This window comes from Cololabis saira, chromosome 14, assembly GCF_033807715.1.
Source record: "Cololabis saira isolate AMF1-May2022 chromosome 14, fColSai1.1, whole genome shotgun sequence".
In the NCBI taxonomy this organism is placed as follows: Eukaryota; Metazoa; Chordata; class Actinopteri; order Beloniformes; family Belonidae; genus Cololabis; species Cololabis saira.
Window position 1 is genome coordinate 21,929,536 of NC_084600.1, and position 13,294 is coordinate 21,942,829.

Here is a 13,294-nt window from a genome sequence, read left to right on the forward strand (position 1 = left end):
GTGAAATACGTATGCAGTGTACAATCCTGAAGTCTACCCCTCATACTATATCAAAGAAAAGATCGAGGCTTAAGACACTTAATGAGGTGGTAAAGGGAGGAGGATCGAAGCTCGTTAGAAAAATCAATATTTACCTTCTTCGGCTGGCAGCTCTGTGGATGTCGCACCATGTCGGTTCCAGAGTAATGAAATGGCAGAGAGAGAGAGGGAGAGAAAGACAAAGAGCAGTTAATACGTTTGATTAAGTCAGCCTGTTTTTGAGATGCACAGACACGTACAGATAGCTCTCTAAACTGCTCTGCTTGGTTATGATTAAATGCCTCACGCACAAAGAGAGAACAGAAACACTGTTCAGTTCAGAGTAACAATCTGCAATTATAATGTTGCTGATATGAAAAGCTATCAAACCAAGCTCGAAGGTATTCAGTCTGTTTAGGAATCTCATCTCAGGTCAATCTGAGTCTCACCTTCACTATCTTCAGCGAAGCTTCACAGCTAAATGACAAACCAACACACGCTTTACTTACTTATGAATGAATTTAAAGAGAAACAGACTGAGCCTGCCATCTCATACAATTAGTGTCAATATCGTCAAAAACTGACATCTGTATACTGGTAATCATCATGGGCTGCAACTAGGGCTGGGCGATATATCGAGATTTTAATATATATCGATATATTTTCAAACGCGATATGGTACGAGACAATATCGTTTATATCGATTTAAAAAAATAAAAAAAATATATATATTTTTTTTTATTTTGATATAGCTTATTTTGTGACAAATTGACTTGAATGTTTTATTTGATTTTGCACAAATGTTTTGTTATTTGCACAACTGTCAACCTCAGTTGAAAAGTCTGCCTGTTACTGTCTACATTGTATTAATTGTACAGTGTATTTTAATTTAATTGTTATGCAGGAAAGGGATATTTGTTTTATTTTATTCAAGAAGCATTTTTATTCTATATATGCAGGCAGTGTATTTTTATTTCATTTGTTTTATACATTTTGATATTGTGCAAACCTCTGTTAATAAAGGAACCTGTGTGACATTTGGCACGAGGCTTTGTATTAAAACTGTTTTTTTAAGGGTTTGCCTCAGAAAAAAATGAAGCCAACAGAGATGCTATGCTATAATGCTTTGGGGGAAACCCCAATTATGGCACAGAAAAAATATCGAGATATATATCGAGTATCGCCATTCAGCTAGAAAATATCGAGATATGACTTTTGGTCCATATCGCCCAGCCCTAGCTGCAACTAACATTTGTTTTTAAAATCCATCCATCCATCACCAGGTCACAGAAGCTCTGTCCAGACGTTCCAAGTCTCTCCCCAGCCACATTGCCCAGCTCTGTTAAGGGATATGGCGAGGTCATCCTAAGGCAAACAACACATGTAACATTCCCAGTAAGTTGTGGTTCTGCCACAAGGCCTCACCGCCTCTAGAAGAGGAGGCCTCCTGACCAGATACCCAGAACTCCTCAACTGCAATGACTCTGCGCTGAGATCCTCCAGGATGACTGAGCTCCTCACCACACGCCTAACGCTTCTGCTGTTCCCAGACTAGTGCAGTTTCAATAATAGAAAAATAAATAAAATATATCTAACCCAATCTGAGTTGCATCTCTGTGCCTCCATCCACACTAATCCACCACCATAAAACATGTCACATGACCTATACTTGGCTGGAAATCCTCTTTGTGTCAGACTGGTCTTGTAACGGCTTGCCTCCCGAGCTTGTGCGCAGTTGCAATACTACCAAACTATTATTAGGGCTTGTATTTCCTTATTCCTAACAATGTTCTTATGTTACAGGCTTGGCAAGTCAGAAAGGGATGTAGTGATCCAAAAAGAGCAAATTTCAGTTTTGTTTGTCCAGATTAAACCGGAACAGTTGTGTTTGCACAGTGAAACAGGAAGCAGAGTCGTTCACTGGAAGAGTGTAGACAAACAACGACACTGAAAGATAAATGCACCACTGTCTATTTCAGATGTTTTCACTGACAACAAACCAAAACAAAGATCCGAATGCCTTTGCACCAGTAGGTGGTTACAATCCTACAGAAACGGGCCCAACAATCCAAACACACTGCTCTTTTGAGTCACACTTACTTCTGGCATTTCACACAAACTTATTAAATTATATATATATTTTTTTTACTTTTGGTGGATCTAGGAAAGTTAAGCATCTTATAAAGTCTCACCAGGCCACCAGGAAACGACACCCACTACCCATGAGTCACTGCTGTGAGTAGAAAACAAGTCATCACCAATCTTCTAAAAACATTGCAACTGACAAGAAATGTGAATCAGTGTCACTGCGGCGATGCTGAGGCATGCTTCGTCAACGCGTTTGTCGGGTCATCAAGCCCAGCGGAAAGTTGTACCTGAGCGGGACTAGCGAGACAAACAACCTCCATCACACCTGCAGAACACGACGGGTGTTAACGACAAGCGATCTGAACTCCTCGCTTTCAGCTACATTATGTTTCTGCAGTCCATGCCCTCGTTCATGGGAAAGCATTTACTGCTGCTATATTTAGAAGCCGGTGGGCTGCCACATTAAATGATAGCACTATTCTGCCTCATGCAGTGGAAATCTTGTGTTCCCCTGCATGCTTTGACCACAGTACGCTGCACGAGTAACAAACGTGACCCTGTGCAGAAAAGAGCTGGAAAAAGGAAAGCCCGTGACGTGAGCCCCCAGTCTCCCTCCAACAAAACAAACATCTTGCAGCCACGCACATGCCACTAACAGACAGAGAAAAACTGTTGTTTTATGTAAAAAAGTTTTTTGAAATACACAGACTTCTTATGCATTGCATTAAAACTTAGAAGTCTGACTTGGCAATGCCTTCGGGTGAACCTGGATGTGATCTGTTGGAATTATTAGTAGTTAATGATCATTTATGAAGATGACCTCCCTGTGCAGAGATCCTGTTTCTGTTCCACAAAAGGCAACCCTCAGCCAGTGTAATAATAGCTGATGACTCACTGCGAATAGCTCTTCAAACTTGCTATCTGGAGGGCTTTTCTGACTTCAGATTGGACAGGGCTGAGCTCACGGGAGACGTTTGGCTGCAGTGCGGCAGCAGCAGCAGCAGCAGCAGCAGAAATGTGGAGAAATGGGTTCTCCCATTTTCCAGCAGTCTGACATGACCATTTCCCTGTTACTGTGCCTCTCCGGTTGTATAATGTTTTTTATGGCAGACAGGCTGGCAGCTGGAGACAAAGACAGTCTGACTGAAAAGGACAGGACGGAGGAGAGTGCGAGGGGAGGGGGAGGAGGGGGGGTTACAGAGCAGGAGGTGTTGGACGGGGTTCCCCGGCCTCCCGCTGCCAAGGATTCCCTCCCAGCCGTCTGGGCCGTGTCCATGTGAGGCTTGCCCCAGCAAATTCCTGAATACTGACTTCACCGTGCTCTCTCTCCGTGTCCCCACAGCACCTCCCCAGCCCCCCCCAGCCCAGACAATGAATAAAAGAGGCTGTTAACTTGCAGCAGAAATATCGAGCTGTGCCAAGCAGAGGGGAGACACTTCCTAGCGACAGTTGCCAACAACAGCAACAGAGACATGAGACATTTTTGGGTCCAGAGAGTTGGGGGGGGGGGGGGGGGGGGCAGGAAACTGTCCATTAATTTATCCGCACTGCTGACAATCTTCTGCAAAAACAGCTTTCAGTGCGGGCTCCTCTCCCGCGTCTTTTCTAATCCGATTGAGCACATAAAACATGAGAGACCAGGACAGCAAACAGCAGAACATCAGACGTACTGTACTAAACAATTTTAACAATCAAATCTGCAGGCTGTCTTCTGAAAACTTGCAAGCAGAGAAAAAGGTTTTAGTTGTTCCCATGACAACAAGGCTCATGAAGGCTCCCTGAAAACAAGATTTCATCAAAATCTACCAAGAATGACTGTTATGAAATTAGCAGAGCGTGAAAACAGCTGAAATTCCCCCACGCATGCTGGCGTGGACGAGCTCACTCTGGCCCTCTCATGACAGCCTCCCCGCATCTACTCAACCTCCCACTGGAGAAAGTCTGAATGCATTAACCACATCAAATATGAGTGATCAATGAATGTCAGGTTCCACCCTAGCGTTATCTGTGCCGCACGGAGAGCATCACAGGTAAATTGCAGAGGACGTCGGTCATCTGATGAAGTCAGTGCTCGTCCTTCATTCACGCCGGTGCTGAACAGTGACACACAAAGATGGAAAACAAAAAGAAATGCAAATAAACTAATACAGCATAATCTACCTTTCAAACATGGACAAATGTTTATGCAGATTTAATAAAACTGTGAAATAAAAATGGGACAATTTAAATTAGTTCCACAGGGGAAAAAAAACAACAAAAAACGTAAACTCTCGCGTTCACATGACAACAAGACAAGAACTGCCAAAGAGCGTGAAATACCTGTTTCAACTGTGCCCAGTGTTATCAAGGAAAATTCCAAGTCATAAAACCCATGAGATAAGGCAAAGTCCGTGAAACTCGGTGCCGTCTGTGTTTAAGAAAAGAGAAGAAAGAAGAAAAATCCTCCTGGCTCCATTTACAGAGCTGCAGGCTCACCTGGACAACCTGCCTGGAGCAGCACTCCGAGCCAAGGCAGGTAACAAATACTGTTAGTGAAAACATTTGTGGGAAAGCTATCGGCTCTCTAGAACAATGTTCTTTGTAGAGAAGAAACCAAAGCTACTGTGAACCAGGTTCCCTTATGTGAGATGAGATGATGAGATATGGAGAAGAGCATCCTACAGTAAAACATGGTGAAGGATCCATCATGCTGAGGGGTTGGCTCTGCTTCCTCTGGGACTAGAAAAACTCAATGTATTTGAGAAAATATTGCTTGAAATGAAAGAAAGAAAAAAGTGGACGGAAACAGGTCAGCAGTAAGTTCTGACCTAGATCGCGCTGAACGCTTTGGACGCAGCTGAAATCTGCCATCGCTAAAAATACGAGAGCCTCAAAAGGAATCTTCTGGTTTTAATTCGTCGAGTGACTGAATAAGGCTCAGGCTGCTGTAAGTGTTGTTTTTTTTCTGCCAACATTGGGCAAACAGACTCTGAAGGAACTGACACACAAAAAAAATTTGCTTTATCTCAGTGAGGCAAATGACATGAACCTGCACGGCAGGGAAACCGACACAGTAAATCATGTGCTGCTTAATTTAATGGCTTGTATTGCAGCTTTAGTGCTTCACTGATGATGATCTCTGGGAGAGAAAGTGAAAAGTTTGTCTTTTCTAAACACTTACAACAGGGAACTCCCTGCTGCATGGGTTTATTGATTGGATTATTAATACAAATACATTATTTAAATTATTAAAAAATAAGTAGATAAATGAATTATTTGGTAATTGAAAAAGGATGATGCGTGCTGAAGTCAAAGATCTAACTGTGAGCTGCATGTATGTATGCAGCTCATTGCTCTTCTATATTCATATTTGAATAAATTATGAAATATCCTGGTTAACAGAGGGCACCCTTTTTTTTAAAAAAACACTTGTAGCAACTTACAGTAGAATAGAAAAAGCCCTCATCAACTGAGCAGGATATGCATGAGATGATTACCCAGAACTGATATCTCGTCAGGGCTCAGAGCTTCCTCTTCGAGCTCACAGCTGCACAAAGAGCCAGTCATTTCCATATCTAGCCAGGCTTAGAGAATGGCGCTCTGCCCCCTAGTAGGCAACCGCAGCGGCTGAAAGCGGTCAGTAATTCCCAAAGCAGCATACTGGAATATCTGTGTTAACACCAAGCTTTTTATGGGGTTTATTTACAGACTTTCTAAACAGCGCAACGCTGCTATCCAATCATATCACTGATCAAAGCTCCGAGGCCAAGAAGGATGCATAAACTTAATCTCATTATTTCAATATGTCAACAATATGCTGACATTTTGAAATGTTGCAAAGATTTCAGCCTCAAGAATAACGGCGACGGACGTCCAGAACATCTTCAATTTTGAATTTCTACTTCTGCAAGCAGCCGAGCCGTCATCATTTTTACCCGACAAAGAGTTTGTTATAAATGGTGCCAGCTGTGTTTGAGGGAGTCGCTCGAAGGTCATCGTACTGGTTTTCATGAAGACTATGTATTCAAAACTTAAGGATGACTTGCCAAAACTTTGGAGTTTTGCGAGGCAACAACTCTTCTTGTTGCCCCAGCACCACAGTGGCCCAAGGGAACCGGTTTCTACAGAAAAGCAAATATTCTTCATTTTGGTACGTCCAATGACCAGTAGATTAAAAAAAAATTTACATCACATTTTTGTCAGATATTTATTTTTCAAATTGTCAGAAAAACAACTTCTGATGAGCATTAAGCCCTTTTTGTGGTGATATATGGGAGTTTTCATGAGATTGACAGGCTTTAATTTAACAATTCCCATTTGTGAAATTTCAAGTGTCCTTATAATTCCACTATTATGACAAACCCATTTTCGATTGGAAAACCTCCACACATACCATCTGTTTCCACATATATATATATACACCCCCACTATTACTACTACAAACAGTAGATTTCTTACAGTCAATGTTTTTTTGGCTCACAGGTAATCGATCTCTGGAAATGTCATGCCAAACACAACAGTGAGCACTGATTGAAGGCTCGGTCGACCCCATGAAAGTCAAACACCGTAGCCTCCTCTGTGAAGCAGAGCCGGGCAGCGCGCTAAAAACCAGAGCAACTCAACGTCATCTAAGCGCAAGGCCATGACGGTGACTGACAGATGCAGAGGTGGGAGGGAGGAAGGCAAGTGGCAAGCCAGAACAGGATCACAGCTCCTTTTGAAGAAAGCTGAGCAGGCACGTACATAACAGGGAAGTGACTCAACACCCTTGAGGACTTCAAATGACTTGAGCTGTCCTCTCCTTTTTCAGCCCACAGAATGCCAACACTGTTACTGTCACCGTTTACAGAAACCCTCAGCTGGACCGGATTCAAAAGAAAGGAAGCTGACGTGCCCCGACTGAAGAGGAGGCGACGAGCGCTCGTGTCAGAGCGAAGGAGGAGCAGGAAGCAGCACCACGCCTCTCATATTTCAAACACAGCAACGACAAAGTGAGGCGGCTTTTCATGTCAAGGTGCTGAACAGGAAGAGAAACAACACTGCGAGTAAGGTCCCACCAGAGGAAGTTGTAAGATTATTTGTGGGAGAAACCAGAGACAAGTCACTGCAGTTACGTTTCAGAATGAGAGGATGGAACAGAAAACTAGCTCAGTTTATGTGTCGGAGGTCTACTGCATGTTCAAACAGTCAAAGAAAGCACAAAAGGCTAATTATTTAATCAAAAAAAGACTTGAAAGCATGACATTTTAAAGCAGAAGAAACTCTGTGGCATGGAGCTTGTTACCACTGAAAGGTTTCCTACCAGCTCACATAAGTTTTGCAATTATTCACACGGTTGGGAGTATCCCATGGCATTTTCATAAAGCTCTGCAGCTGTGCAAAACAATTTTAAAAAGAAGAAACTAATAAGAAAATGATGAAAAATGCTTCCTAATTCAGCAATAACACTGTCCAATTTGGAGAGTTCAACACAGAAACTTCCCCTGAAGAAGACAAATCATTCAATGAAATATCCAGTGGAAAAAAATATTACAATCTGTGAAGAAGGGCTCTTCTTTTTTTCTTCTTTTTTTAAGAAGATGGTTGTGAAGAGACCCACCTTTCCACCACTAATACCATCAGAAAAGTTGATTGCTTGTGGGGACACCATGCCCTTTCCAAGGATGAGCGTGTGAAATGAGAGTTGTGAGTGCAAATGACACGGTCACCAAGCTCTGCAACAACCGTCTTTGTGCCCCCACATGCTGAGAAATGAGTTTGCGCTTCTGTGCTTGTGTGTGAGGAGACTTCCTTTCCTCACTACTACTTCAGAACCAACTATTACACAATCAAAGTGATAAACCCCCCCTTGTAAAATGGGGTGCTTCTCATTCTCCACAGTAAATTAGCGAAATGCCGTGTCTGTGAATGAAGCTGAAAATAGCGGCGCTGCTAGCAGTCTGTAAATGGAAGGTGTGAATAAAAGGCCAGCCGGCGCCTCTCTGCAGCGCACGCTGCAGCGTAGAAAAAGGCCATGCAGATGTGGCGGCTAAGCTTACTTGCCAAAATCTCACAAAAGAGATCAGAAACTATTCTTGGTTTGAACGGGGGTGGGGGGATCCTCTGTCACAAAGAAGAGCAAAGTGCCAAAGAGAAGCAGCTAAGCAGAGATGCAACCTGCCTGCCTTTAGTGTAGCTTATATTTCCTACCCTGGGGAAGGGTAGGAAATATAAAACAAACAAAAACACTTCAATATCTGTATATTGCTTACACAATTTAACGATAGTGAAAAGGTCTGAAGGTGTGTTGCATTCTGTACCCATAGAAAGCATAAAACGTTACAATCAGGCCAGATAATCATCCTCACAGTCATAGTTATCAATAGAACACATGACATCAAGTACACTGTAGATACTTATGGGTCATTTCAAACCTAAAACACTTCTAATGGGGGTCCCGGGGACTGGGGAGTAGACCTGCACAATTTTCAAAAACATGCAACACACAATGACAATGTAGCTTGCGATATAAACCAATACTTGCAAAACTACAGGCTCAAATTTATTGAAATATCTTCTCTTGTTTTTGCAATCTTGATATTGCACAAGATAACACAGAAATGACAATTAATTGTTGACATATTGTGCAGCCCTACTGGGAAGCTCCCTGAAGGACAACATACCTCCACGGGCTTTGTCTCCACTTGCAGGCACATTGTAAGTAGGAATGCTGAAGTGACGCAACAGCCACTAGTGGGTGGTAGACCAGCTAAATTAATCATGCAATTCCTCCATCATACATCAACTCAAACTCTGCTGAGTCTTGATCCAAACATAAATTGTTATTTATATGGTTGGGCCAAATACTGACGTTGACAAGTAAAGGTGGAGTTCTAGTGTGCTCATGAATTCAACCAACCACTGGACACTGACATTGTCTTGTTTTTTCAACTAACAACCATAAAGCAGCATCAAGAGTGCTCATCTTGTAATAAGATCAGGGTCTAAAGACAATCATCCTTTGCTTGATGCTTCATACTAATTTCAGACAATCTCAGACATTTGCAGCTCAGTGGCAAATGTTCATTTGTAACTGCAGTGCACTGCAGGAAGTGCAGAGGGCAGATTAACCTCCATTATCTGCTTGCAATCTTTTAAAGAAGAAGAACATATGCACGATGGTGCAAAGAAAAATCTAGACAGATTTCGGGGAAAAAAAACTAATATTTTACAGAAAAATAGCCAGCGAAAGACATTTCTGTGATGCAAATCTGTCATTTCGCAGCAACACTGATGCAAACCACATGGAGTGCAAGACAGAAATAACAGTCAACTAGTCTGAAAAATACATCAGCAGATTAGTGGAATTACCAAATAGTCATCAGTTGCAACTCTGGTTATGGTTGAAAGGCAGCTTTTTTTATTGTGGCTTAACTGAGAGGATGACAAACAACTATATGGCCGTGGGGTAAAACCCCTCATCCAGCCCACATATCCACAGACAAAACATAAAGCCTCTGTTAACTCTCGTTCAAGCATGACCTTTCATCCAAACACTTGGAGCTGCACAAGCTATTTTCACCCATCCTTTTCCTCTTCTCGAATCTGAACTGGTTTAAAAACCGAGCTCAGCAGAGACCTCATTTGCAGACCTGTTTCGGGTTAATGATTCTGTTGATAACGACATCCTGCTAACTAGACAACGCGCAGAGAGCAAGGTCAGCAATCCATCCGCCAACTGCTTTGGACAGATGCTCCCTGGAACAAAACACAGAGGCTCACACGGAGACCTTGCTTCATCTTCAAAGTCTGCGGTCTGTCAGCAGAGAGGAAGGAGCAGTTTAGCAGCTGTGCATCACTCTGCAAAGACGTGCGCTGAGTGTAACAGACCCATCCAAGCTGCTCTGTTGCTGTGTTCAACATTTTTGGAAGCAGTGGGTATCCTCTAAGTAGTAGGCCTCGGAAAGGAAAATAAAAGGTATTCCCTCCCTCCAGTATTTGTCTGCAGCGTGCTCACACAAGGCAGGAAGTTCACAGCTAAAAGCGAAAGAGATGTTATCTGTGGCAAGACGTTGCTTTTTTTCCATGAAGTCATCACAGGCCCCTGGGTCGAGTGGCTGGCTCGCAACAAAAGGGCTACTGTTCCACCGGCACAATGTGGCACTCTACTCCACGGCTTGGCCACATGCAAATGACAGGAGTGAAAGGTGTGCTGATGTCAGGTTTGAGCTCAACACAAAATACTCAAAACAGCAGCATGTGTGCATTCGGTGGTGAAGTCTCAGGGTGGGTGGGGGGGGGCCCTGTGTCTGTGACATCTGCTGCATGATCCACGCTATTCAAAAGAGGGGATACAATTACTTAAAAAAAAAAAAGGTAATTTGACTAGTCGTTAGTGTTCTGACAGACCTTGGTGCCTTTGTGACGTGCACGACTCTATAATTGTTAACAGAAATGGTTGAGAGCATCATCTTTCTCCTGATCTTGTAACATGAACTGTAAAGTATGCAACATGTGAAAGTGAAAACAGGTTGATCAGGATTTTCTGTTTCATTATCTTCCCTGTTTCATCCTCTTTCCCCCCTGGTAGCAGGAGCCAGCCTGCTCTGCACTTCCTGATCCGTGGATTGATCTCACAGCGTCGGTTTCTTTTCAATGTAAGCTTCTCTGACTCCTGTGTGAGCCACCTGACATCCCCTCAAACCAGGCCTGACTGAGAGGCCCCCAGGGAAAATAATCAATGTATAAAGTTAATTAAACGTTGCAGCCAGTAAGAGATTAACTCGGTCGGTTTCTTATTCTTATTATGCGTTTACTTTAACCAGGGTCATATGTGCTAAATAACTTGAATACAGGCATGTGCATCCGTGAGTGTGACACCTGCACATTCACCGTGCAACAGAGAGGAAACTGTTGTTTAGTACGCGCGCCATCTGTCTCAGCCTGAACACAACGTCAGTTGAGGGATTTCCTGGCAGATTTGATCGATACATGCGTCAGTGCGCAGCACGTATGGGCTGAAATGGAGAGAGAAATGATGTGGTTCGAAAAACTACTCACCGTTCGGTCCATATTTCTCCAAATTGATCTTGACCTGCTCCAGAGTCAGCCCGGTGTTCTCGTTCACGCCGAAGTTGTCCAAAACTTCAGCAGCGGACTTAGTGTGCGCATTTTCCATGTTGGTGGACGGGACTTGGATGGATCAGGTCAGAAATGCATGTAGTGGAGTGGTGAGTGGTGGCAGCCGGAGGGGGTGCGCTGTGCTCGGATGGCACGCTGGAAAACAGCGGTAATCTCCAACGATGGATGTCGGCGCGGCTCGGATACCTGCTTTCCCCCCCTGAAGAAACCCGTATCCGCGGTTTGGGGCTCTGTCGTCCTTCAGTTGCTCCTCCGCGGCTGGTGCTTCATCTCCATCTGAAGGTGAGGCGTGTGTGCGGGAGCAGACCGCCTCTCCGCTGTTGAGCACTCCCTCCTGCGCTCATTGGCTGCGCGTACCTGAGCGCACAGTCCTGCTTCCTGCAGCCGCGCAGCTCCTCGAGCTGGCCAGAGCGCACAGCCTTCTGCCTTGTCCTTTTAGTTGTTGTATTTCTCACACTCACAGCCAACTTTTTCTTTTGTTTATAACTTGTTATACCCAGCTTTTTGCAGTTTCTCTAGCCTACTGACCACTGGGGGCAGGCTCCAAAACAGAGCCCATCTCCCCAGAGCTCCATACTGAAAGGTCCAATGTTGCAGAATAATTTAAAGGGGCCCTATTATGGCATCTAATACCTATTTTAAACAGGCCTTAAATGTCTTAAAAACACGCTTTTTATTGTATTTGCTAAATAAATTAGATATCCAGCCTCTGAGCCATGTCTTTATCATCCCATTCTCTAACCTCATTATCTATGAGGGATTCTGAGTGGGCGGGGAGGCTATGATAATGAGGCACTGTGCTGATTGGCTGCCTGAATGACGCGATACACCGCTATGAAAAAATGGCGGACGCTCCAGCCAGCGGAGTTACACCGTGTCCTAACTGCATGCGATGCAAGCGAGCATCAGCGACAAAATCAATTCCATTGCTTTTTTTTTTCTCGGTTGAAAGCGCTGTAGGAAACAGTCATGGATGAGGAACAGCTGATCCAGTTAGTTGAAATGAGAAGTTATCTCTATGATACCTACCTCCTCATTTCACTACAAAATCCTCAATAAAGTAGCAGCTGGCTGGGGGGAGATGGACAGAGAGCGTCCGATGTCACGCAGTGCGACACGATAGTCAGACGCTCGCATGCAGTTAGGACACGGTGTTTAGATGTGGACGTGGTTTGCATTTTGGTTACGTAACGAAAGGGAGCAGAATCTGAACGGCTCGTAGAAGCCACATCAGCTGCCAGGATGGCTCATCCGGGCGGCTGTACAGACACTGCAGAATTTAGTTGCTTTCCTCCTTCTCTGAGTTGGCAGGCTGAGGGGAGACCACTTTATATATGTTAAAGCAAGAAAAAATGTGTTTTTCATAATAGGTCCCCTTTAAAACACAGTTTTGTCCCCATTGCCAGATTTTGGGGGTCTGAGGGTCCGCTAGCAGTAGGCCGAGTAACTGTAGGTCCCAGTGGAGCTCTACTAAGTCCTCCTTTTCAGCTCTTGTCACAGTAGTGACCCTTGAAATGAGGATGGTTGGACAGATTTGAGGAATTTCAGAATTTCAGAATTAATGTACAGTCATATTAGTGACTGACAGACGGTGGGAGGGTTCCAGGAACACTTCTTCCTGTCAATTACAACATGACACCATGCTGTACGAGGGGAGGCTGAAGAAACTTCAAAAGCACTCCTCAAAAAACCTGGTGGTGCCGTCACAGAGGGTTTGTCCAGTTCTTCTACAGTCTATGGTTACAAAACACAAAGAACTTGAACTCAGCAAATCTTTCTACACTGTTTAAGAATTACTGTTATTTGGTCCCACTTTTATTTTCTCTTCCTCATTACTTTCTTGGGTCATGATTACAACTGTAGATTTGTGAGGTACTTTCATCATTGCATTTGTGTTACATTTACATAGTGCTGTGCACGCAGTTGTCACAATTGATAACCAGTTGAGTCCAGTTATTTACTGGATTTTGTCAATACTAAGGAAGGAAGAGCGTGAAAGCTAGACAATATTTCTTAACAATAATGGAGGCTTTCAAATGCCTGTTTAAATTTAATTTTTAATAAATAAACCTCAGTTCAAAGCATCAAA

The 13,294-nt window shown here is 43.6% G+C and overlaps 1 protein-coding gene across 1 annotated transcript in view; it reads right to left on the reverse strand.

The window, feature by feature from the left end:
• Nucleotides 1-11,480, reverse strand: part of atp2a3 (ATPase sarcoplasmic/endoplasmic reticulum Ca2+ transporting 3) — a 59,594-nt gene extending 48,114 nt beyond the window's left edge. Inside the window, exons 1-2 of the mRNA XM_061740148.1 lie at nucleotides 11,125-11,480; nucleotides 135-152 (exon numbers count right to left, since the gene is read on the reverse strand). Of these exons, the coding sequence (XP_061596132.1) occupies nucleotides 135-152; nucleotides 11,125-11,242 (136 nt within the window). The 5' untranslated portion in view covers nucleotides 11,243-11,480. The remainder of the gene's footprint in view (nucleotides 1-134; nucleotides 153-11,124) is intronic.
• Nucleotides 11,481-13,294: the final 1,814 nt, after the last annotated feature.